The sequence below is a fragment of the Pocillopora damicornis genome, chromosome 12, assembly GCF_964200805.1.
Source record: "Pocillopora damicornis chromosome 12, jaPocDami1.2, whole genome shotgun sequence".
Classification (NCBI taxonomy): Eukaryota; Metazoa; Cnidaria; class Anthozoa; order Scleractinia; family Pocilloporidae; genus Pocillopora; species Pocillopora damicornis.
In genome coordinates, this window is record NC_142681.1 from 14,558,519 (window position 1) to 14,584,400 (window position 25,882).

General features: G+C 37.8%; 3 protein-coding genes and 1 long non-coding RNA gene across 6 annotated transcripts; 2 read left to right on the top strand and 2 right to left on the bottom strand.

The window, feature by feature from the left end:
- Positions 1 to 250: 250 nt before the first annotated feature.
- On the top strand, positions 251 to 5,955 carry LOC113666233 (citramalyl-CoA lyase, mitochondrial). Of its 2 annotated transcripts, none has more exons than XM_027181986.2 (7): positions 251 to 494; positions 980 to 1,168; positions 1,869 to 2,055; positions 3,438 to 3,551; positions 4,210 to 4,263; positions 5,332 to 5,456; positions 5,562 to 5,955. In XM_027181986.2, exons 1-7 carry the CDS (start codon positions 276 to 278, stop codon positions 5,655 to 5,657), a joined length of 984 nt encoding a protein of 327 aa, XP_027037787.2. In that variant the 5' UTR covers positions 251 to 275; the 3' UTR covers positions 5,658 to 5,955. The 2 variants fall into 2 exon arrangements, with proteins under 2 accessions (XP_027037787.2, XP_027037788.2); XM_027181987.2 differs by having other exon boundaries at positions 260 to 558.
- Positions 5,956 to 6,333: 378 nt separating this feature from the next.
- LOC113666247 (5-hydroxytryptamine receptor 1E-like) lies at positions 6,334 to 8,753 on the bottom strand. The gene has a single exon (XM_027182008.2). The coding sequence runs from the start codon at positions 8,412 to 8,414 to the stop codon at positions 7,140 to 7,142; it is 1,275 nt and encodes a 424-aa protein (XP_027037809.2). The 5' UTR covers positions 8,415 to 8,753; the 3' UTR covers positions 6,334 to 7,139.
- Positions 8,754 to 10,729: 1,976 nt separating this feature from the next.
- Positions 10,730 to 25,840, bottom strand: LOC113666246 (uncharacterized). 2 transcript variants are annotated; one of them, XM_089189064.1, is made up of 23 exons: positions 25,408 to 25,840; positions 24,503 to 24,569; positions 24,248 to 24,316; positions 23,540 to 23,611; positions 22,842 to 22,907; positions 20,671 to 20,788; positions 19,706 to 19,782; positions 19,289 to 19,345; positions 17,973 to 18,061; positions 17,791 to 17,863; positions 17,334 to 17,490; positions 16,821 to 16,888; positions 16,322 to 16,484; positions 16,168 to 16,196; positions 15,772 to 15,880; positions 15,121 to 15,184; positions 14,951 to 15,014; positions 12,991 to 13,150; positions 12,666 to 12,871; positions 12,233 to 12,277; positions 11,753 to 11,828; positions 11,317 to 11,544; positions 10,730 to 10,949 (listed from the first exon to the last, which is right to left on the bottom strand). In XM_089189064.1, exons 1-23 carry the CDS (start codon positions 25,452 to 25,454, stop codon positions 10,921 to 10,923), a joined length of 2,133 nt encoding a protein of 710 aa, XP_089045190.1. In that variant the 5' UTR covers positions 25,455 to 25,840; the 3' UTR covers positions 10,730 to 10,920. The 2 variants fall into 2 exon arrangements, with proteins under 2 accessions (XP_089045190.1, XP_089045189.1); XM_089189063.1 differs by having other exon boundaries at positions 10,730 to 10,952.
- Positions 15,127 to 17,892, top strand: LOC149036654 (uncharacterized). The gene is made up of 2 exons (XR_016181539.1): positions 15,127 to 15,241; positions 16,337 to 17,892. It is a non-coding gene; the product is annotated as an uncharacterized LOC149036654 (long non-coding RNA).
- Positions 25,841 to 25,882: the final 42 nt, after the last annotated feature.

A 25,882-nucleotide genomic window follows, 5' to 3' on the forward strand; every position in this document is an offset into this window, starting at 1 on the left:
AGGATTTATCATAGCACACTGCAGAAAGTTCCCCTTTGCGTGAGTAAGGGAAAGCAGTTCTTGAAGTCCTCAACAGAGACATTTATTGCTGTGTATGTTTCAGTGGGTACTCTCCTTCGTTAGGAATCTGGAATCTAAATAGAGATTCTGACAGGTCGATGCTCGACAAAATCTGGATACGACACCCCTAACCTTTACCTTTCCCCTCCCCAACATTCCGCTTCGAGTAGAAAGCAAAATGAGAGGAGAACTGGTAACTAGTCCACACGACAAAAATGTTTGGAAGAGGGAAGTCGTGCAAAATTATTTTAAAAAACAACCATCTCAGGAATCTACTTTTATCAAGAAAGCTGAGTAGTGTGAAGGGTCAGATTCCAAGAAGATCGTTTCTTTACATCCCAGGAAACGAGGAACGAAAAGTATCAAAAGCGACTGGTTTGAACTCTGACTGTGTGGTGTTGGACTGTGAGGATGGAGTAGCGTCCAACAAGAAGGTACAATGGGTTAAAATGAAGCGAAAAAAGCGTAAGGTTTACAAGATACTCGGGGAATTAAATGGTAGAGATGATCATTAAGTATTGAACTTCACGTGAACAGAACAGTTGCATTTTCAAATTTGAGTGCTGGTTTCACTCACTAACAATCCCCGTCTTCAGAGAAGGATGGAAAACCCACTTTCAACAAGGGGGTGGGGGTAAGGGGAGAAAGTGTCAGTGAAGCTTAGGTTTGAATAAAATGAATTTTCTATTTTAAAATGAACTCTTTGCCAATCATAGGAGTTACATACTGAAAAAAAGAAAATTCTCTTGAAGATCAGGGATGTCCCTCTGGTGAATATTGCATTCCGACTGCTTTTACACGTGGTTGAGTGCCATCACAACAAAGACTATTGGTCAAAGTGGCCTACCTTTTCTCCCCCCCCCCCCCCCCACTCAAAAGAGACAAGTAGGCAGTTTCATAAATCTATCATTTATCACAGGAAGAAGCAAGGAATACTATCCACAACATACTTGGTCAACTGAAATTTGGTTCCAGTGAAGTGTGTGTTCGTATTAATTCCATTGAGACTGGTTTAGCAGAAGATGATTTGAAAGCAGCTTTGACAGCAAAGGAACTGCCTGACTCTATTGTGGTACCCAAAGTAGAGACTGTCGAGCATTTAGATTGGGTAATTTTAGAATTTATTCCTGAAGAGCATTTTAATATCAGAGTTTTAGCTCAGTTATGCAAGAGAATAGTGTCTACTTCCAAGAAAATGCCCTTTATGTCTGAATAAAAATTGCCTAGGCCATTGAAATTCAGAGAGTAAATTATGTGTTGTAGAGGAAGAATTTTCCAGTTCATGATATATGATAAGCGCCATAACCATAACCATGTATAATACTTGACAGTTGCAGTTTTTTCAGACCATTATTTTAAACATGCCATTTTGAAACCTGTTGAGCAGTCCTTTTATGGTTTTACTGAATTCCAAGTGGTTTTTAGGTAGTAATAAGAGGCACAGGTACTATGGGCAGTGAATTGTACTGATTACCGCTTGAAAAGGAGAACACTGCTGTAGTATTCTAAAGAACTCAAGTAGGTGTACCTGTGTTTGATCAAGAAAACTGATCAAACTCTTTTAGCCACTTGCTGGATAAAAATCCAAAATCGCTATTGACTTGATCACTCTTTCCCCATGAATGAGACAGCTTGTATCTGTTTACTTGGGGTGAATTTTTTTCATCACAATTATAGTTACCTTCAGTTTGGTTGACCTTTGTTGATGGTTGGTTCAGCCTCACAAACACTTAATCAATATGCTTCATAAGGTTTTGTCAGGTTTATTTATCAAGAATTGTATCTTTGAATTTTTTTTCAACTTTCAGTTAAGTGACAAAGTGTCCTCCATAATGAAGCCAAGCGCAGACAAAAAGCTGGGGCTTATCGCCCAAGTTGAAAGTGCTCTTAGTCTCCTTAATCTCCGTGCTGTCTGTAAACATGGCACATCAACTGACCAACCATTCAGATTTGAGGCTTTAGTATTTGGATCAGATGACTTTCTTGTCAGTATAAGTGGGTTAGCCCTTTCACAGGGAGGAATAACAAAAATAGAATTACTCCTCACTTTGTCAATAAATTTTCATACAGAGAGGTGACCAACAGAAAGGGAAATATCAATTATGGGATACTTTATAACTAAAGAATTCTTTGAGCTAAAATTCAAAAAATGAACAGCAGGCAGAACAGAGGCCAGCAAGTCTACCACTAGTGGTTACCTTTCATTATTTATGGTACTAGGATTGAGTGGAGTTCAATTTTGTCTGTAATCATATGAGTGGTATCAAAACTGTTTTTGTTCATCTCAAGTATGATTACAGACCGAATTGGACAACACAAAATCTTATTACTAATTAATCATAAAAAGTACAATTTCTGAGAAAACAAGAATAGCCAAGTTATGAAAGAAAGGGAAAATTTGCATCAGAAGATGGACAAAGGAGGCATTTCTATGGTGATTGAAACCAATATTGTGATTGGTTGATACTACCACTTTGGATGTGATTGGTTAATTTAAACTACAACTTTGAATGTGATTGGTTGATTTAAAGTACAACTTTGAATGTGATTGGTTATTTAAACTACAACTTTGAATATGATTGGCTTATTGAACTATCCGATAACAAACTGTCCAATAACAACTTGGCAAGTGAATTAGTAGAAAATAGGAGTTTTTTTAAATCAATCAAAGTCAAGGAATTGTAATTTTTATGATTAAAAGTAGGAGTCTGTAGTGATTCTAGAACCTTAGGCACCCATGCACCACTATTTTACCCTTTTCATTGGTTGAAACTTCTGTGAAGTTTTGTTTTTTAAGAGGTCCAAATGATAATGCTAAGGGCTACAACCCATCACGTTTTTTAGTCCCCAGCTATCTAAATATTCATTTGTTGTAGTTAAAGATTTAGGGTTCTTTTCTGGGCAACTTTTTTCTCCTCTTTCTTTCTAGATTATCTTCTCATAGAATCAATTAACATGTACCTTCTCCCTATAATAATATCCATACATTGTTCAGCAGTCAGGTAATGAGAATACTCAAACTTATATGGTATAAGTTGTTGACTTGATCTAACTCCAAATTCTGGTAACCAATTTACAAGGAATTGTCTAACAGCTAGAGGGAGAATTGACAATTGGATCTCAGGTGTTGGAGGGTTACAATAATTAATTTTTTTTACTTTGTACCATTGTCACCTTCTTCTTGGCCTCCACCATCACAATAATGGGTTCTGGTATGCCTATCTATCATTGTGAAAAGCACAAATACATTGTGAATAATTTAGGGAGAAAGTTGAAAAATGTATTAAGAAGACAAAATCCCTTTAGGGAAAAGATATCTACACTTAATTTAAAATGCTTCCCAATGTTTGACATAATTGGCATGGAATCTATTTTAGGAGCTACTCGCACAAAAGATGCAAAGGAATTGATTCATGCTCGTCAGAGTGTAGTTGTTCATGCAAAGGCTTTTGGTCTACAAGCCATTGATATGGTTTATATTAATTTCAAAGGTAAGAAACATGTGGTTGTTAGAGAAAGATGTTCTTTTGTTATGTCATAAGCATGGCACAAAGAAAAAATTCTGAGTCCCCTTGAGGAATTGACGCTCAAACCTCTGGATTCTGAGCTCTGATGCTCTACCACTGAGCCACTGAGACTCTATGGTGAGCAAGGCCATTACAAACTTCATATATGACATGTGTCCTGCATACTGCAAGGATCAGCAATGTAGATAGTGTCATGTTTTTTAAATATAATTTTTTGAGATATTTCTATTTCTTTATGGAGCTCAAAACTTACCATCTTCCTTATTCTATTTACGTGTGGTGGTTGTTTGCATCCTTGTTCCACTAGGAAGAACGTGTTCATTATCATACCGTAAACACTTTAATAAGGCCCTCAGGGGCATTATTTCAGAAAGTTGATTGGGAGGAGGGAAAAAAGGGGTTGTTAAAAAGAGGACATCTATGAGGAACTTAAAACTGTAGAGAGGGGTCTATCACGGTTAGGCTTATAGGAGCAATGTTCTTAATATTAGCTGTTCAAGTTTGAAGGCCATATCAATGGTTATTTACTCACTAAGGCTTTTGAGAGGGAACGTGTAAAGCAACTGTTTTGAACAAAAGTGACAGCATTTTAAAATAGTCTTTCTTTTGCTTTTATTTGCAGACCCTGAGGGTTTACAGGCACAAGCAGAGGAAGGTGCTAGGTTTGGTTACACTGGTGAGTCCGTTTTTTGTTCTCATTTTTCTCTTTTGTTTCTGTCAGGACAATTGGTCTCTACTTTGAATTTGTCATGATAAATATAACTTGCTCAAGTTTGACGAATCTAACTGTTTTGATTATTTAACCCTTTAACCCCTAAGAGTGATAGGCATATAATTTCTCCCAACAGTGTCACCCCTAAATCAAACATTAGACTTATGAGAATAAAGGAAATGGTCACAAACTTAAAAAGCTCTTGATTGTTAGACAAATTCTCATTGTAAGCACCAAAGGAAATGGGGAGAGATCAGTATGGAGAACTTGCATACTGATGTAAGGGTGAACAAAGTGTTCCTTGTTATGGCTAAGTGATTTTGTTGAGTGCTTGGGTAAAGAAAGTAACTTTTACAGTGTCTCTCCCCACTCAATGGCTAGGAGCTAACCTGGGACAATCTAGCATCTTTTCCATTAGGAAAAGCAGTAGCTCTCTGGATATTAAGCTGAAGCAGTTTATTTTAAACTGGATTATTGGATAATGCAATTCAAGAGTTGTCATTGGCTTAGCCATCGTAGGTTATGAGTAATTATACCATGCATGCGCATGAAGATAAGTTAAACTGGAAGTGTTTTTGTACATTGTAACATTCTATTTGTTCTAACTTACAAAATAAAGTTGGGAAGATTTATCTATATTTTGGGGTGTTTTCAATAAAACAATTATTCCACATAGGCTTGTTGGATATGAGATGATTATAGGGAGTTGGCTCTCTTTCACCTCATTAATCCAATACACTAAGGCAGAGGTGGGGTGTTAGGTCTGTAAGAGTTAACTTTAATTTATGTTAACCCTTTAACTCCCAGAAGTGATTAACACAAAACTTCTCCCTATAATATTCATACATTATTCAGCAAACAGGTAATGAGAATATTCAAACTTATCAGGTAGAAGCTGCTATCTTGATTTAGCACCATGTTCTTATAACTAATTTACAAGGAAATGTGTAGCAGCTACAGGGGAGAATTAACAAATAAGATCTTGGGAGTTAAAGGGTTAAACCATTTTCTTGTATCATTTGATGCAAACAGGTAAACAAATAATACACCCAGGACAGATTGAAATTGTTAACAAGGCATTTTCACCAAGTGAAGAGAAGGTTAAATGGGCAAGAGATCTGGTAAATGCTTTTGAGGAACAAGAAAGAGTTGGAAAGGTCAGTTTGATTTGAGATATAAAGCAAAGTAGGCAAGAAAGCTAAGTAGGTATAAAATTTACTTTGGAAACTTCATTTCATCTCCTTGTTTTTCTCTTTAAAAAGGGTGCCATTAATTTCCATGGCAACATGATTGACATGCCAACAGTTCAGCAAGCCAGGAATGTTCTTCGATTGGCAGAAGCTACACAGAAAAACTAAAAAGTAAATAATAGCTTTTGAGCCAGGCTTGATGCAAGGACATGGTTTAGGAGAGTCCCAGAACTGCATATGACCCACCTTGTGGACAAGAAAAAGGGACGCGTGGAGTTGGTTCTGCAGGACCCTTCCTCCCCCCTGCTTTAAAATCCAGATTACCTTGTAGACACAGTGAGATGCAAGGTCCCTTCAGAAATGCAAGTGACACTGAGATTCAGAAAACTATGAACACTTTTATTTCATTCTGGTAGATCAAATGAGTACTGACCTGTTGCAATAAAGTGAAGTAAACCGAAACAAACATCTGAATCTACAAACTGTTGCTTTTCTGGGTTTTGTTTTCTTTCCCTTGGCTCACTCCTTGGCACACCTTGAGATGTTGTTATTTTGCGGCATCTGCCTTAAAGGGGCACAAACTTACAGGGCATATCTGTTGAAGGGTCCAATTTTCTCAGTTCTGAGCTTATCCGTTAAATGGAATGTCCATTAACTGCAGTGGGAATTGCATTCAAAACGTTACCCTCACCTTGATTTTGCAGCAGAATGGGTACTTCAGAAAAACATAGTTCATTGTATGTAGCCTGCATGTGGGTCCCTAGCAATAATGCAAGAAATCCATGCAAGGGAGAGAGAGTGTAACTTCTTTCCATGTCCTAATTTTCTAATTACTTACTCCTGGTTTAATCGATAACCTGCTACTCAGGCAACAGTTTTATTATATTTACATGGTCTTCCTCAGAGTCCTATGAAGTTACAGTGAAGTCCATTAATGAAGAGTGTTGAGTAAACGAAAATATGAAGAATGTTAGATTCATTCTAGAAGCAGGTTAGTTATATAACTACTAATTTTAGAATGCTTTTAACCCTTTAACCCTTTAACTCCCATGAGTAACCAAGACAGAATTTCTCCTTACAATATCAACACAATATCAAGCAGACAAGTGATGAGAATAAAGATACATATCAATTAGGGGATTATTAGTTGATCCAATACCAAATTCTCAAACCTAACATCATAAAAATTGTATGGTAGACAGTAAAGAGAACTGACTAATGAGATCTTGGGATCTTGGTTAAAACATTATATGGCTAAGGTTCCTTTGACTTGAGAGCACTCTAGGTATTCTCTCTCAAGCAATGAAGTTCTAAAATCATTCAAGTTTTGCTGTCATCTCATTTCTGAAGTTGTTTTCCTCATTTCCATTTGGCCGAGATTTTATGAGATTGTATGTGTGTACACCTAGCATATTGGCAAAAACTCTGACTTAAAACCAGAGAGAAGTGCGGAAAAAAATAAAATGTTGAAATATTGGTGAACACCCGCCTTAAAGTAAGATGGAAGGTGGGACATACAGGTGTGTAAATAGCCCACTTTTTGCATAAGTAACTTGCTTATGTTTGGTCTCTTATGGTCCTTGATAACAGTCAATTTCAAAGAACTTCACACATCCACTTCTGGTCAATAGATCAGTGCGGCAATATTTCCTAAGGCCGGACCACGGAGTGGGGCTCTACTGTATTTTTGCGTATTTTACCTCGGCATAGTACTCGGAGTACATCTTTAAATGCCATTTTGAACTGCTTATTCAAGAATGCATATATGATAGGATTGCAGATTGTGTTTGAAAATGCCAGCCATGCTGCCACCAGAGGAAACGATGAAGAATCACTCGCATGCAGGTCTAGAGTTTCGAGGATGCTATACACAGCGAAAGGAAACCAACAAACTTTGAATGCCAGAATAGTCACCAACAATACTTTAACTAGCTTTTCTTGTTGATTAAATCGTTTCTGCGTTTTGCCGAACCGCACGATACCTGATTGTTCTGACGGAGTTGGAGAAATGACCCGAGATGTTTGGCTGTTGTTGTCCTCTATGACTGTAGCGTCTTTAACGCCAAACGTTTCCACTGGAGCCAGTCCTGAAGATGTTGAAGGCGTTGTGCCTACTGCTCGCATATGCAACTTAAAGTTATAGATTGTTCCTGTTTCGGCGATCAGTGTGCTTGCACCACTCTGAATACTAGAATCAGGAAAGTTGATTATTACCTCGGGCACTTTGCCAACTTGATCAAGGTTGGAGCAGCTCAACTGACTATCGGTAGCACCACACCACGCTTTACTGGAGCGAAAATTCTTGTTATGCTTACGAACAAACTTCATAATCTTGTAATAAAACACTGTCATGAGGCACGAAGGTATACAAAATAGCGACACAAGTATTAATATACTGTAAGACATATGTTTTGACCAGTTCAGCGAGCACGTGGAAATACTGGAGCTGAAATAAAACTCGCCCCACCCAAACACAGGGGGAAGGGTGAAAAAGATACTAACACCCCATATGGCGCCCACCATACATTTTACCAATCTCCATAATTCAAGCGTGGAGTATTTATAGTAAGAAGTGATGGTTTTATATCTGTACCAGCTGAAGCTAAACAAAGTCAACAAAGTTACGTTGGAGAGCAGAACTATGACAAAAGCCTCCACTTGGCAGATAGCTTCCCCAAAAATCCAATTGTTATTACAGAGCACGGTGATGTACGAAAGAGGTATGCAGATAAGACTTGCTGAAATGTCCGTCACGGCTAAATTCAAGACAAATATATTGGCTGGCACGCGCCGAATGACTTTTTTTGTCGCAACAGAGATGACAACAATAGAGTTGCCACCTAAAGCCACCAACGAAATAAATATCATTGGAATGGCTTTCCCAACAGAAGACCAAGTAACTGAAGGAGTTGAGGAGTCATTCATAGTTTTGCTAAAGCACAATTTAGCTAAGTACTAAACTGCCTTAAATGAGCGCGCACTTTCGGTCGGGTTGTTTTTAACGAAAGGAGTCAATGTTTGAATAACAACTTCCGTCCGATGCTTGTTCACTAGGAAAAGGTCTTCAACCAAATATGACGAATTTCTTCAAACAGTCTTTCAGCGATTTGAAACCAACGTTTCACCAAGCGTAGGATCCTCCAGACCTAGTTGGCTTGAAAATTTAAAAAGTGATAGCGAAGAACTTGCTCCTTAAAAGTGTATTTGCGAGAATAACTTTTAAAGATCTTTTAAGTGGCTTGACTCACTGCAATGTCTGATTCTTTTGGCGGGTTTTCCTGAAGCTCATCAAGAACTTAATTCCATTTAGATGTGTCACTCCTATTAAGGCTTTTTCATTCAATCTGAACAAATGTTGTTTTTCTTTACCAGGTATTCTATCTTTTCTGGCGACCCCTGCTTTTAATTAAACGTCAAAATGTCAAGAAATGTTCCATTAGTAGACCAAAGTAATCTCCGCTCCATCATCAGTTTTTTCGTTTTTGTCAAATATTGAATGACTAGGAAAATAGTGCCTCAATAGAGCCACCTGTTTCCACTTTTACATTGTACATCGGCGGCAAATTGGTTGTCAGTCCGATTCTTTCGGTGGTAGCGGAGTGACTGAAGCACTCAAAAATTGAACTTGACCCAAATAAAAGCTCATGGGTTGGAAACGAGGAGAAAAACGTCCAGTTTTGACACTTTGTAGATCATACGAACGGCGTGCGCCCCTCTGGGAAGGGCTTAATCTCTCTACACCTGTATTTACCTGAGGTTGTTGCCTGTCGGAGAACAGACGATTATATTTACCGTCTTTTTCTTCATTCTTTGGGAGTGTTTAATTAGAAAACTAAACGAAAAAGGCGTCTTTTCTTTCACCCTTTGATTCCCACGGGTGACCAAAACAGTATTTCTCCTTACAATATCAATACACTATCAAGCAGATAAGTGATGGCAATAAATAAAAATATCAATTATAGGGGATTGTTGGTTGATGCAATACCAAATTCACCGAACTAACAGCATATGAATTGTATGGTAGAAAGTAAGGAGAATTACTGACGAGATCTTTGAAGTGGAAGGCAGAGGGGGATGAGTGAGGGGTCAGTCCTTACAAAGGCCTTTACACGTTGAGTTATTGTGGAAGGTGTAAGGAAAACTACATATTTGAAAGGTTTTACGGTGTTGAAAAAACATGGGTTTCAACCACAGTGAAATGATTTAAAGCTTTTCACTGAGTTGAGCAAAGCACTTGTTTCTGGCTTTCTAAAGTCTAGTCACAGACCCTCCATTCTGTCCAGGGTCAGCATCGAGGGCGCGAGCGAAAATAGAGTTTCGGGGGATTTAATACTTTTATTTTCACCATTTATGTAATTTTTCCTTTCTTTCTGGTTTTTTTTCATCTTATTTTGGACCTCTTGCGCTCGTTCTCGCTACCCCGCTCAGCAAAAACAAAAATAGTGAACAGCAAGTAAGAAAACAAATATTTACAATGAAACACGGACTGGAAGGGACACCAGTCTCTTATTTGTCTTCAGACAAGTCACAGGGATACCAGGTGCATTGCTTTAGTTCTACTTAGGGGACGCCATGTTAATCCTTTAACTTCTACGAATGACAAAGACTAAATTTCTCCTTACTACTTTGAAACAACATCAAGCAGACGAGTGATGTGAATAAAGAAAAATATTAGTTAGAGGATTATCAGTCAAACGGTTAATAGTGGGTGTAGAAAAGGGACATGTATTTGGAACTCAAGCCTACAGAACAATTGCAACATTTTTTTCAAGCGAGTAAAGCCTCTACTTTCCTCAAGTTTAAAATATTCTTTTAACGAGTTGTGGAGGAAATAATGAGAAGCTATGATTTTTCTCTGTGATTGGATGAAAAAATTCACGCCCTACTTCCTCGACCAATCAGATGCATACTATGCTTAACCTTTAACTCCCAAGATCTGATTGTAAATTCTCCCCTCTAGCTGCTGCACATTTCCTTCTAAATTAGTTCTGAGAATTTGGTGTCAGATCAAGAAAATCAACTTCTACGCGATAAGTTCAAGTATTATCATTATCTGTTTGCAAGAAAGTGTGAGGATATTCTATGAGAAGTTACCTCTCAATCACTTCTGGGAGTTAACGGGTTTAAGCCAGCTGTCGTTTTTACTTTGAATTCCTTCAAAAAATACTCGTTGTCAGTGGGTGTTGAAATAATTACACAAACGAACGCCACATGCAAAGAAATAAAACAATGTTTCAAAATTTATTCCAACAAATATTTTATTTGCTTTTGCAACAAATTTGTTTTTAAATACAACAGACAGGGGCATCTGTGGATCCCTCCTTCCTGTTGCTGGGACTTCTTTTCAGTAACACAGAGAAAGTATAGACTGCTAGACTCTGCAGTCAAAAGGAGCTTCAATTTTTTTTCTTCTTTTCGTTTTTATTTCTTGTCACTGTATCCTGTCATTATGGAAAGGGCCTGCTGAGGCAAGAAAATAGATTCAATTAAAAATAAATCCCAGATTTTTGCAAAGTAAATGGCAAGTCTATCTCTTTAATGGAAGGGGTGGGGGGTGTCACTTTTGCTTGATCACTGTCACTTTTGCTCGATAGAGAGGGCTCCATGTACACCTTACCCCACATCCCCCTTCCTGTGTAGGGAACTCTGGTTGGCTTTGATACCACACTGTCTTCTAAACAAGAGTTGCATTGTTTGCTTCAAAGAGAGACTGTAGCTTAAAACATCAACCTTTTAGCATGAAGATAAGGGGTGAGGGGTGGGGGGGGTGGGTGCAGGGTGATCAAGCTATGCCCTCCATTTGGCAACAAGAATGGCTGTCACTCACCAGGCATGTAGGATACTGACGACGGAGTAGAAGTGGGCACAGCATTAGGTGCCACTGAAGGAATGTAAACATACGGGGCAGGGCCAGGTGTAACTTGTCCCTGAGGGGGTGCGCCAACCTGAGGCTGTCCTGGCATCGGGGAGCTGAAGACAAACTGACCTGACTGTGAAGGGCTGGGCTGCGGCTGACCTTGAGGGGTGCCTGCACTTGGCATGGGTGCACCAGCAACTGAAAAAAAAATTAAAAAACAAATCATAATTTGTGCAGCTTGTCTCAGTCTGTCTCTAATTGAAACTCACGCTACCTAGTGTTCAAATCTTTAATGAGGACCCACCTATTTTTCTTTGTCTTGCCATGATTAAAAAAACTGTTGTTTCACATCTCTCTTTCATCAAAAAGTACTACTGAATACTGGTTGGTAAAAAAAAATTCTTACCATAAACTGGGACAGGTGTGCCATCCTGGTATGTCTGTGTCATTGGAACAGTACCTGCCCCTGCTGGTGATGACACCTGAGCAAAGGGAAAAAAAATGTTGTGTGAAAATAAGTTCTCTTGTGCTTAAAGGGTAAGTTTCTCAAGAAACTGTGGTGCTGCATCAGTGGGCGAGTATCACAGGGTAATTTGGTGTTATCAATTGAGTTGACAATGTAAATGTAATGGCCAATTTAAAGAGTTTCAAAGCTGAAGATTCAAGCATTAGCCCTTTATCAACCCAGTTGATAACACCAAATTACCCTCTTGTGCTTCAGCTTGATGGAAGCAGATATAGTTTCCACATGCTCACAATTTCACTCTCATAAGCAATAAATAATATAAATATATTGGTAAAAGGTAACTTATCTGTACTATATAAGTTTGGCTGACAAGAAACAAGATTTGAATCACATTCTATCAAACAGACAACAGTTACTTACAGGAGCAATAAATCGTGCTGGACCGTGTCCTGGAGGAACAACAAACTGCCAAAAAAAAAAAAAATAAATAAATTGTATGACTCAGTTCAAGGATAGTTTCCAAGCTGGATGTATTTAGGAAAGCTTTACCCTTAAACTCTCAAGATCTGACTGTTAATTCTCCCATTTAGCCACTAAACAATTATTCCTTGTAAATTAGTTTCAAGAATTTGGTGTTTGATCAAGACAATGACTTCTACCTAACAAGTTTGAAATTATCCTCAATACCTGTTTGCCAGGTAATGTCTGGATATTACAGGGAAAAAGTTACACTATAGAAGTTGATCACTTAAGGGAGTTATGAACACAACTTGCAAAATGACTTTTTCATGGAATTTCATGGAACAAAATTTAAAATAAATCAAAACAAATCAAAACCACCTTCACTGCCTACCTGTGGTAACATTGGCTGTGGCACCATTCCTGCATGTGGCTGGACGTAAGTGACAGGCTGATGTGGTGGAATTGGACCGTACATTTGCTGAGGAAATCCACCTCCTGGAGTGATAATTGGGCTGCCAGTTGCAGCAGCTGCCGATAAGAAGGCAGGCGGTGATTCCCCTTGGTCACGGCCACCTCCATATGACTGACTTCGTGGAGCTGTAACAATAAACAATCCATTTCACTGACTATGTTTCACACTTGATGCAACAAAATGTCTCAAAAGAAAATGACAACCAAAAACAGGAAAAAAAACCTAAAACCACTACTAAACATACGTTTATTGAATGGCTGTTTGCTTCTGTAGAGTTGAGGTACCACCATCATTGGTTGGGGGTGGGGAGGGAAGGGAGCTCCTGCCACTGGAGCTCTGATGGAAGTTGGTGAGAAAGGTGGTGGGCCCACTGATATGTATTGTTGTGGAGGTGGAGTTGACTTCTGAAGACAAAAATACTATCAGTTTCTTGTTATAGAACAACTTTTGGAAAATTGAAATGTCATCCCATTGCCATGGCACCCAAGCTACCGAGCAAAGTTGCTGAGTAATTAACCTAACCTCAAGTTTAGTTTTGTTAACCCCCAAAATTACTCTTTTTATGTCTCGGTTAAATCAAGAAGTGGAAGTGTCAAATCCTTCCAGCAGAATATGTGTTAAGGCCTATTTACACGGTACGACTTTGTCGCATGCGACAAGCTTACGACAGGCCTACGACATGACTTAGGACAATTTACACGCGCACGACATTTTCACCTACGACATGCCAAAATCGCGTGCAATTCCACTCGTTTCGGCCGCGGTCATTGTTTCAATAGGGAGCTTAATAAGCAAACCACGACGACAACGGCAACGAGAACGTCATCCAACAAAAGGTTTAATGAGCAGAACAATGGCTATGCACGTGCGTTATAAATCTTTGTACATTTCTTTGCCATCCTCTGCAAAACAACAACGTGAAATGACCAAATTCTGCGTCCTGTACAGAACGTGGACGACGACGGCTAATATTTCGTATTTCCATTTGGAATTACACGCCGCCATTGCACATTTAGCTCGAGCACGATTTTAGAGCCATTAACGAACCGAACAGATCTAGACAACTGTGAATTTCGCTCATAAAATATAAATTCATTTTTTACTTGGCGTCGTACCCAGCGTCGTCGTCGTGGTTGCTTAAGCTCCCTAATAATTTGCAAGAGAAGGAAAAGAACCTCTTCCTCGCTCCACAGTGATATAATATTCTCTGTTTCCTCATCTGAGAATGTATTTTTCGCTTTGGAAGCAGTCTTCGACTTTCCGGAGGCGACTTCCTCCGCCATTTTGACGCAAGAAAATTTCACCTTCCTCCCCTACTCAGTAGAAATTTGTCACAAAATACGTCATTTTCTATCAATTTCGGCTACGATTGTCGCAGCGTTTTAAAACATGTTTTAAAATCCTACGACATTTTTCGTGACGTGCACGACAGTCGTAAGCGAGTGGTAGGTTTGATTTACACGATACAATTCGTGTCGTAGGCCTGTCGTAAGCTTGTCGCATGCGACAAAGTCGTACCGTGTAAATAGGCCTTTAAAATCCTACGACATTTTTCGTGACGTGCACGACAGTCGTAAGCGAGTGGTAGGTTTGATTTACACGATACAATTCGTGTCGTAGGCCTGTCGTAAGCTTGTCGCATGCGACAAAGTCGTACCGTGTAAATAGGCCTTAAGGTAAATAGTTCCCTTGTGCAAGCAAATGGCTAATGAAAATAAGTCTACAAGGTCTACGGTTTTGAAGCTTGGTTAATGTGTAGAAAGTTGTGATCACTGATTTTGCCTTTTACACAAAAAATTGGGTGTGGGAATTGAACTAAATTTTTGGAACAGGAAGCGGGAATGGGAACAAACCTATCTTCAAAAGTTGGGTGGTTACCTGAAGGGAGGGGTGGAAGGAAAGAGATGTTGAAGCTTTGAATTGATCAACACATAACTAGTTCTACAATCCTCCTCCTTTAAAAGCTCCTCCCCGTTTGACTGTGGCATTACATTTGCCATTTAGAACAATAATAGAGACACAATTCATATTCTCCATATACTGTTCTCTATATACATTTCCTGAGGTGCTCACATGGAGAATTTGACAAAGAATCAAGGGACTCTAAAGATGGTGATCATTTCTTCTATTCTTGTGACCTCATTGCATGATTCAGAGGTGATATTGTAAGGAGAAAATAGTTGCTTGTCAAATGGTTAACTTACTTGAGCCTTGGGAGTGAATTTGAATTCTTTAGCATATGGATTTAGCTTTGAAGTAGAAAGAATGCTAGAAAGTAAGACATAGCAGGATTAGAAAAACTTGACTTTGAAACAAGAAAAAAACAGGACTACAAAAATCTAAATTTACTTGAGTAAACCTGAAATTTAATTACCTTGCTTCTCCATCTTTTTTCTCTTCTGATTTGGCCACATCTGGAGAAGATGGCGTCCCTGATTCTACGAGAGAGATATGTGAACAGTCAGACATAGAGGGATATTCATTTTCAACCAAAGGTGAGTCCAAAAATGTGTAAGAGACCACCACAATTAACAACATTTCATATTTCTCAAAATCAAAATGTCTTGTACCCGTAAACCAGGTCTACTGTGGATCATCCACCCTTTACCCTTCAACATGAGTTTGCATATTCTCCATACTGTTTACCACACATTTCTTAAGGTGCTGACAAGGAGAATTTGTTTAACAATCAAGATCCTCTTTACTTGATGATCATTTTCTTTATTTCTGTGAACTAAGTGTGTGATTTAAGGGTAATACTGTAGGGAGAAATTACATGCTGGTCACTCTCAAGGGTCGCAGGGTTCAGAGAATTCTGGAGATTCTATCATAAACACATCACTTCTATGCTTGACAAAGTATTCAAGATGCAGGAGAATTTAATTTAAGATTAGCTCTTCCAGTTCCCTAATTGACCATGAACAGCACAGAATAACTTGGATGGACAAGCTAATGGTTGATCCAGAGTCACTTTGGTCTTTTCCCCTACACCCTTTCAATTACATGTTTTTTAAAAAATACATACCATTGACAGAGGATGTAGTGGTCTTAGTCACTGTAGCCTCAGTCTGATCTGCCTCTTGAGGAACTGCTTGCTGCACATCTTTTGCCTTCTTGGAAGACTTTTCTTTTAGCTATAGAAAACCCAACAAATAAGAGTTGATACAATTAATTTTGGTGATCTGCTTCTTAAGATTTCCATGCTACAATGAGTTTCATTGATACCTGTATCTCAACATTTTCAACCTAGACTGCCATAACTCTGACCTTCCCACTATAATCTGTCACTGTTAAAGGTGATCTCTGGAAAATTTGTAGTTTGAATTCTAAATCTTAAATAAGTGCAATGTCAAATAAGTTTTTCTGTTTCATTAGATATATACCAATCACATCATTTCATGAGATAAAAAGCTAAACTTACATTGAAGTTGGAATGAAACTCTTTCAGATCTGCAGAATAATAATGATAATAAAAAACACCTTTGTTAAATTTCCTATATCCACATATACCCCAAATAATCATAAAAACAAATAAAATATTTACACCAGGAGAATCTCGCAATTTCTTCCTTTACCTTTCACAACTTCAGAATGGTTTGCTTTGGAACCAGAGGCCTGAGTGTCTGTAGAAGCTGTTTGTCCTATGATGGACAAATCCTTTAAGCTTTGACCACCAGAGGAGTGTGTCACAGTGTTTTCACTGTTCACAGTAACAGCACTTGCAGGTTTGGCATTTTCCTGAGAAAATAATCAAGCAGAAAACTGTAAATGACTGGGGGGATTTTCTTGATTAATGATGGCCTGTCTGAAAGCTGTTTAACCCCTTTACACTCAAACATCAGTATACATATTCTCCACACTGTTCTCTTTACATTTTCTTAGGTGCTGACAAGGAGAATTTCGTTAACAATCAAGAGTTTCTTCAGTTGGTGATCATTTCCTTTATTCTCATGACCTTAGTGTATGATTCAGGGGTTATTTTGTAAAGAGAAATTTGATGCTAGTCATTCTTAGAGGTAAAAGAATTAACAGAAAGTTATTTAAAAGTAAACCTTTACATTCAATAAAATTCACCTGTACTGCTGGTGTGTCGGTGTCTGTAGCTTTTCTCTTGTCTGATGATTGAGTTGTTTCAGGAGCAGCTAAAGATTGAGGCAAAAGACACTATAATTAAACTTACTACAATCCTCAATGAAAGAAATTTCATTTGAGCTGTGGATGAAAATCAGGGAAAGCAATGACCTTTGCAGGTGAGCTGGAATTTGAGCAATTGGAAAAACGAATCCTTAAAAATTGAAGGCTTTGACAGGATTTGAGCCTGTGCCTCCAAAACACTAGTTGCGTGCTACCACTAACTGAGCTATAGAGCCACATTTTGGCAGAGAGGCACATTTTCGAGGGTTCTTCTTTCCCATGGAGAAATCTCGTCATAATTCTGAACGAAAAAAATACATTTGACCTGTGGAAGAAAATCAGGTAAAGCAGTGATCCCTGTGGGTGGGCTACAATTTAAGTAATTGTAAAAAAGTCCATTGCTTAGTTCAATGGAATAAAAGCTACAAGTTCAAATGTCTACTGCCAAGATACCTTCTCTTTGCGGCTTTCCTTCTACAGAAGACTGTCCAGGAGACACCTGAGGGGTTCTTGGATCTGCACTTGTGGTTTGAGGTCTCACAACAGCTGCATACATTTCCTCTTCAGTTTTACCACTATCAACTTCTTGCCGGTGCAAGTGCCCTCTGGACTTTAATGCAAATGAAAGCAGAGAAAACCATCCATTAGTTAACCTCAATAGTCAAAATGAAAATACTGTTTGGCATAGAAAAGATTAACCTTTCAATCACAAGATATCGTATTGTTAATTCTTCCCTCGGACTGCTTCACATTTCCTTGTACATAAGTTACAAGAATTTGATGTTAGATCAAGATCAACTTCCACTATATACATTTCAGTAATCTCATCACCAGTTTGCTGGATATTATAGGGAGAAATTACATGTGAATCACTTCCAGAAGTGAAAGGGTTAGTAGAAAAAATAATTACCTGCTCAATTTCCCGAGCTGCTTGTTCCGCTTTGAGCTCCATTTCACCAGTGCTATCCTTTGGAAGTGGTGTTCTAATGAGAATTAAAAGGGAAATAAGCAAGACTTTTGTACTGTTTTGGCTTGAGCTTAAGATGTAAAGCTTTATTTCCCAGTCTTGTGGAAGATTTGCATTTCACTTACGTGTACTCCAACAAATCTTCATTGTATGTTGATTTAACACCAAACTTTTCCTCATTGGTTTTGAACATCTCATCTGCTGACCAGCCATTCTATATCAACCAAAACATTTGATTAACCATCACCATCATCATAAGAATACTTCTAGAAGCTAAGAAATTCTGAGTCATTTCCCACAGTGATGTACACTACCTGAACATCTACATCAACTTCAACATCGCCGCTTGCAAACTGGCTTAGTTTTTGTCCCATGACAAAAATGCTTACAGCCATGACACCATTAACCCAAACTGACAGGAGAGCTCATTGACAAAGCTATGATCCGGTCACAAGAAAATCTAGTAACTGGCTGAGTTCTCAATTCCAAGAGATCAACAATTCTTTCAACAAAATGTGTGATAAATTCTAAAAATGAAAATTTGCCAGGTTTCTCTCAAATATTATAGACAGTTCTATCATCAAACCCCAGATGATTCACACAAAAAGAAGACCAAATGGAGTGGAAACTGGAAAATGATGATTTGAATTCAGAATCTTGCCACAAAAACACAAGTTCAGAGCATCAAGAAATGAGCAAACATAGAACCACTCTATACAGTGGCCATATTGGATGTTTTAAACATGATCAATGATCTAAGTAAAAAAAATGTCTGAAGGAAATTAATCATGCATGACACAAAGAACAGGTACCATTCAACAGCTGGTTTTCAACAATAGCAAAACAAACCAGGAAACACAGCAGCCATTTGGGGAAATGCTTTGAAACAAAACACATTTTAACACTTTTTGTTCCAAATGTCAAAAAAAGAAATTGCTCTGAAAACACCTGTACTTTCCATAGAAAAAATCTTCAGGCAATGTATCAATCAACAATTTGTGATTCGTTCACTATGTCAAAAAAAAATCCAAAAATCCATCCAGTTTGAAAAAAAAAAATCCCTCATGAATGTAGTTGCTCAAATTCACTTTAATTTCATAGTACAAAAAAGTATTGCTTCACTGATGCAAATTGTATACACTTAACCCTTCAACCCCTAAGATTAAATTGTGAATTCTCCCCTCTAGCTGCTACACAATTCCTTATAAATTAGTCTTGAGAATTTAGTGTTGGATCAAGATTACAACTTTTACTGGATTAACTTGAGTATTCTCACCACCTGTTTGCTGGATAATGTATGGATATTTTAGGGAGAAGTTATGTGTTCCACACTTCTGGTAGTTAAAGGGTTGACTAATGTCAAAGTTGTTTACTTAATTAAACAACTAATCAACATTAGCAACTACACTAAAAAGACCCAATTGAAAAAAAATTTATTTACCACTTTCACATTATCTTCCAAGCCTCCTCCAATGTCAGGACCATCTGGAACCCATCTCTGAAGATGAAAGACAACAGTATTACAACACAGAAAAGCATGCCACATTTTGATTAATATAATGCACACCTTCTGGAAATGAGTTACAAGTATTCATGAAATTTCCGGATCAATATCAGTATCTGGGCAACTGCCCACCTACCCCTCCCCTAATCCAAAAACAGTCAATTGATAACAAGTTAGGGTTAATGTTGGATTAGGGGAGGGGTAGGGGTAGGTGGGCAGTTTCCCAGATACTGATATTGATCCAATTTCCTTAAAGCGCTGTGCCCAGAAGAGAGTCAAGGGGAAATAATTTGATTTCATAAGATCTTACATCTAAAATCAAACCTGGGAAAATCCATCTAAAGGCATACATACCTCCAGCTTCCGCTCATTAATTTGACCATTTGTTTGCTTCTGAGCAACATTAGCAATGGCTGCATCTGTAAAAGAATCTGAAAGACAAAAAAGAAATGAGCATATAAAGTTCAACTTCTTGTACTTGATTCTACAAGTAGTTTTCCAACACAGACTCTCGTTAGGTGGGTCCCAAGGCACACAATCAATCAATACTTGCATGCTGGGGAAACCGAATGCAAAGGCATTAAATTCAAATTTTCTTAAGTTCATCATTTTCAATCTGTTTAAAACTCAAAATTCCTCAATCATTCTTCTTCCTTCTGTGTTCACTATTGCCTCTAATTAATATTTTATCTTTTATTCAAGAAATATTTTGTACTTGCCATATTCAAACAATGCCTCAAAAGTTGTGATGTATCTTCTGGAAATCATTTTTTTAATTCATTTGTCTCATATGGGTGTTCCTCACAATTTAACCCTTTAACCCCTAAGGGCGATTAGCACCTAATTTCTCCTTACAATATCATCCCTGAATCACACATTTAGGTTATGAGAACAAAGGAAATGATCACCAACTAAAGAAGCTCTTGATAGTTAGACAAATTCTCCTTGTCAGCACCTTAGGAATGTATAGAGCATAGTATGGAGAGTTTGTATACTGATGTTAGGGTGTAAGGAGTTAAAAACTTGTGAACCAGGATTTATGGTTGATGGTGTAAAGAGATTCTCTAAGGTAGTGCAGTCCTGAAAAGAACTGCAACAATCCAAGTGGAACACATCATCAGAGTTATGCCAAGAGCTGAATGACCAACAGCTCCTCAATTGACTCCAGTGACTTCTGCTTGGGTTGTATAAATGTTGGTGACAGTCCTTTTTGTGATAACATCATCCTAGATGATCACACTGTACTACTGATTATTGGGTTCAGCCCATTAACCATATCTGTAACTCAGTCATACAAATGTTCTGAAAGGAAGTCTTACCAACTGAGATGACAATCTCTGGTTCCTCTGTTTTGGTTATATTAACACTCACAATATCTTTCAGAGCAATCACAATAGTGCTGATAAGACCATCACGGCTGGGTAACATTCGTTCATCCTTAGAAAAATAATATACATTATTGTTTTTTTAGAGGGCACGGTAACGAATCCTGCAATCTGATTGGTTCTTTACCCGGTCAGTATTTTCCTATCTCTGCCCACAGGCCACGGTAACGCTTTCGTGAGTCGCCGTGTACATCTCAACTTTCGTTGCCATTTTTCATAGATATACCTCGTTTTGCCCGCTGGGCAGTATTTTTAAGCAAACACATCGGTCACTACCTCAAGCCGACTTATGAATCCTCCTTTCTCTCTCTCAAATCAATTTAGCTGACAAAAAAATATTGGTTTCAGAATGAATTTGTATAGGCAATGGTGTCATTACGTCGGTTGACAAGCGGCCTAAAAACCGTCTGCAATTGATTTTAATCATTCAAAAAAAGTTCTTAGAAAGTTAAAACGTGAGGTATTTGGTTACAGGTAAACTGAACAATGGAACTTTCATTCATTTAATGTCTGAATTTTCTCAAACAATTTGTTCGTAGTAAAAGAGCGAGCAAAGTTTTAATTTCAGTTCGACAATAAATATACGCTCTTGGTGAGTCTTTCAAAGTCTGTTCAATTTGGACATTTGGACCATAAATTGCACAACAGAAACTGAAGGAATTTATTGAGAAAAGGCCGCATTAAATCCCCTTGTGTCTCGTTGGAGTTTGCCGTTCGAATTCAGTTTTTGTGGAGGAAAGACCAGATTTACACACGCCGTTGCAGCAAACAAACAAGCAAACTCTCACAACTTCAAAATAAAAAATTTGAATTTACTCACAATTACTTTCCTCGCCGTTTACTTAATGAACAGAGGTAAATCTTCGTACATGAATGAATCGTCGATGAGAGTGAATAATACTTTCCGTTATATCATTGATTGTTTTTGAAGAAAACATTGTCGTGACAGTCCTTGCCAAACTAGTTCCGTTGTTTTTCAAATCTTCTTGCGCTTTTTTTTTCTTACGCACTCTCTAATTGACAGGTGTCAGATTGTGGCAGATACTTGTAAAAATAATGTTTCAAAGTTTGTTTGGAAGCCTTTTAAATCATCTTTATCGTTACGGAAATGAAAATGTTTCGCTGAGGCATCTCTCTTTAATTTGCATCACCGCTATTTTAACTACCATTTACTCACTCAAAAATTGTTCAGTTTATGGAAGATCTTGCCGTATTTACTGCCCTAAATCATTCGGGTTCTTTTGGAAAGAATTTTGTCAAGTTTAAAAAACAATAAATATGTTATTTACCGGCTAAGGGTCGGTCCGTATGGTGAAAAACTGTGACCTCGGTCTTGAAAATGCTGCCCTCGGCCTACGGCCTTGGGCAGTATTTTCAAGACCTCGGTCACAGTTTTTCACCATACGGACCTCCCAGCCGGCAAATAACATATATTTATTATATCAAGTGGAATTACTGTAGTGAATTGCCTAACGCGTTTAATCCCACATATGACCAAGACAGTATTTCTCCTTTCAATATCAATACAATATCCAGCAGATAAGTAATGGGAATAAAAAATTATTTCAATTAGGGAATAATAAGTTGATCAAATACCAAATTCTCTGAATTAACATTAAAAGAATTGAATAGCAGACAGAAAGAAGAATTTCCAATAAGATCTTGGCAGTGAAAGGGTTGAGTTGTAGATTGCAGTGTTTTAATGGTACTCTACAAGTCTCCATCAGATCACAATGAAAACTGACTGTAATGGGTGTATTCTTTCATCACTGTGGTCATGGTCATCATCATCAACTTTTTTATTTGTGCTGGTGCAAGTTGATCACTTCCATGCAACCTCTTCTTGCCACAAATGAATAAAAAGGGGTGTGTTTCTAAAGAAACTGTGGTGCTGTGTCGGTGGGTGGTATATCAATATAATTTAGTTTTATTAACTGAGTCTAAAGAAAACTAAAGAGTCATATAAGAGTCTAAAGCTGGTGTCTCAAGCATTAGCCCTTCATCAGAGTGGATCAACTCAGTTGATAAATGAAACTACCTCGTTACCACAGCCATATAATAACAAAAGAGGCATTCTATTTTCCAATATATCATGCCATAATCACCTCGATAACAAGTCCATTGCTTTTCTTTTGCTGCACAAGATGAGCTTCACCTAAGGAACAGTCAAACTGCAGAAGAGAAAATTTTCCCATTCAAGTTTCAAGAATTTTATGATTCTTTGCCAATGCCATGGGAAATTTTTGGAACTATAGGTGCAGATAATTTCTGTTTACCCTTTGACCCCTTAGAGTGACCAGCATAAAATTTCTCCTTACAGTATCACCCTAGAATCACACATTAAGGTCATGAGAATAAAAGAAATGATTGCCGACTAAAGAAGAAGCTCTTGATTGTTAAACAAATTCTCCTTGTCAGCACCTTAGGGAATGTATAGCGAACATTATGATGATGTTGAGGTATAAAGGGTTAATATGATAACCTGAGTTATACATGCATTTTGATTGGCTCATACTTCGGATCTGTTGGAGGACAGACATGGATGTGACATCACTATCAACAACAATTTGGCTTTTTTTATTGGATAGAACAAACACATTCCCTGTTTCCTCTGGGTCTGTATAGTAATAAATCTCAGAGGACATCAAAATGTGGTAAGAGTATCAGGGACAATCATGGCTGTGCCTTGTCTGCCACTATTTTGTTCTTACCACATTTTTACATAGTCTGTGATCTATTACAGACCCACAGCATTATGGATTCTTTATATTAAATTGGGTGAAACATTCTGTTGAAAACCAACCTTAGAGGAAACGGCTTTGAGGACTCCTTCATAAATATCACCATTCTGAACCTGAACACGAGCTGTCTCACCCTGTACAAAGAGTGAATTGAAGCACAGTTTTAATATTCTTTTCTTTTTCTAGGTGAATGAGAATTACCAGCAAAAAGACAAAGACATTGGAAACATTGCATGAGTTAGGTTAACATATAATCAACCTTTTATTTCCCATGAGTGATCAAGATAGAATTTCTCTTCACAACAACAGTACAATATCAAGCAGACAAGTAATGAAAATAAAGAAAAGTATCAATCAGGGTTTATTAAGTGATCTAATATCACACTATCCTAATTCAGAGATTTTCCAAAAGAATCACACAACTGTTAAGTTGTGCGACTCTCATTCTAAGGTGCATGAATTAAGTAGAAGTTAGATCCAAGTAGGGTAACATCTGTTAAGAAAGAGGGAACCTGATAATTGTACTTGAACCCTTCAACTCTCATGAGTGACCAAAACAGAATTTCTCCTTACAATATCAATACAATATCAACCAAATAAGAGATGAGAATAAAGAAAAATATCAATTTGAGGATAGTTGATCTAATACTAAATTCTCTGAACATTACAAGAATTATAAGGTTGACTGTGAGGAGAATTACAAATTTGATCTAAGAGTTTAAGGGTTAATCCAGTAAAACACACATGTGGAAATACAAGTACATGCTTACCAAGTTGCTGATAACATAGTAAACCATGAACTTGTTTGCAAAGATGTCTGTGGTATGCCCATTGTCAGACTGAAAAAAAGAATGGCAAGAGGGGATGAGAAATTTCAGAAAGTATACAACATTCAAACTAATAAAAGATACAAGTGAGCAACAATGGCACATATTAAGCAGCTTAGATTGACATCGAATGTAAATTAAAATCTTTAAAAGTTAATAATCCACACGATTGCACAGGAACTATTTTCTCAAACTTACATTGGCAAAGTTAAGCGTCGGAGGTGGAGGACTTGCACTGGAACCTGGTCTGTAACTCTTTTGACCCCTGAAAAAATAAAAAACCAGACATTAAATATATGTTACCTGCATGAAACACGATATTTAGAGAGCGGGATAAAAATAGATAGTCAGCGACAGATACAACGGAAGAACCACTCCAGGCTATACAAATCTCTGTTTCAACGTGTAAACTTGATCTCTTTCAAATTACTTAACTGAGCCACTGATCTTGAGCAATATTAATCCAAACACGCCGGAAAAAGAAGTAACCCATAGCAGAGAAATTTTTCGGAAATACCATAAACACGAGAACGATATTTTCACATCGGCCAAGAATCAGAGGGGCATGATAAGAGATGAACAAAATTTCACCAAGGCTGGTTTGGCGTGATCTCGCGTGATATTTTCAACAATATATCGATGTTTGTATGGTTGCACATCTTAAAAATGACAGGGTAAATAGCTGTCATCGAGGAAATACCACAATGAAAATATTCTTGCGAGAGAATGATATGAGTGTATCACAAGGTGGTGTAGTCCACGTTGACGACAAATGCTTCTCGTGTCAAAACTCGGCGTAATTGGGTGGGTCAAGCAAAAACTATAACGGGATATTCAATTAATGATCCTCGCAATACTACCACACGAAAGCCACACTAATCTTGGGGAATTAAGAATGAAGTTTAAAAAAGAGCCGGTCGATAGTCTTCCGTTTATATAAAATTGCATCACGGCTGAAAATTAGACCCTTGACTCGCCGGTACTGAATTAGTTCCTCTTCATCAAACAAAATATGATTGAGCTTAAGGTTTTGATCAGATTGTCAGGACTAACAGACGATAAAAGAATTCCGAGAAAGTTTTTGTAACTCTAAGAATAACTACCTGCCACTGCCTCCACGGCCTTTGCTTCGATGTTTCTGTAAACTCATACTCTAGGAAACTTCGCACTTTATATTCCATGAGTTTCACAGCCACATTTTCGCAGATAAAACGCGTATAGCGTCGACGATTTCAGTGAATCAAGTGGAAACCTAACTCATTGATTGCGACATCAACTCTGGAAAGGTTTCTAAGTAGTCATAAGGAAGCGACTGCTTCTATTTCCTTTCCTTTCATAAAATCCTGCGTGTAATGGAACTAGTTTGCTCCCGCGTTACAATTGCTCGTTTTGTCATAGTAAAGAGAATTTATCCCTTAATCAGAGAGGCCAGCAAACTCAATTTTCGTCGCATTATCTAACCTAGCATGATGAAATGCTAAAAGTGAGTCCGTTTTAAAACACTTGAATCACAGAGTTTGATAAACATCGATTTTCAAAAGACAAAAACATCTTTAAAAAAATACATTTTGAGATAAC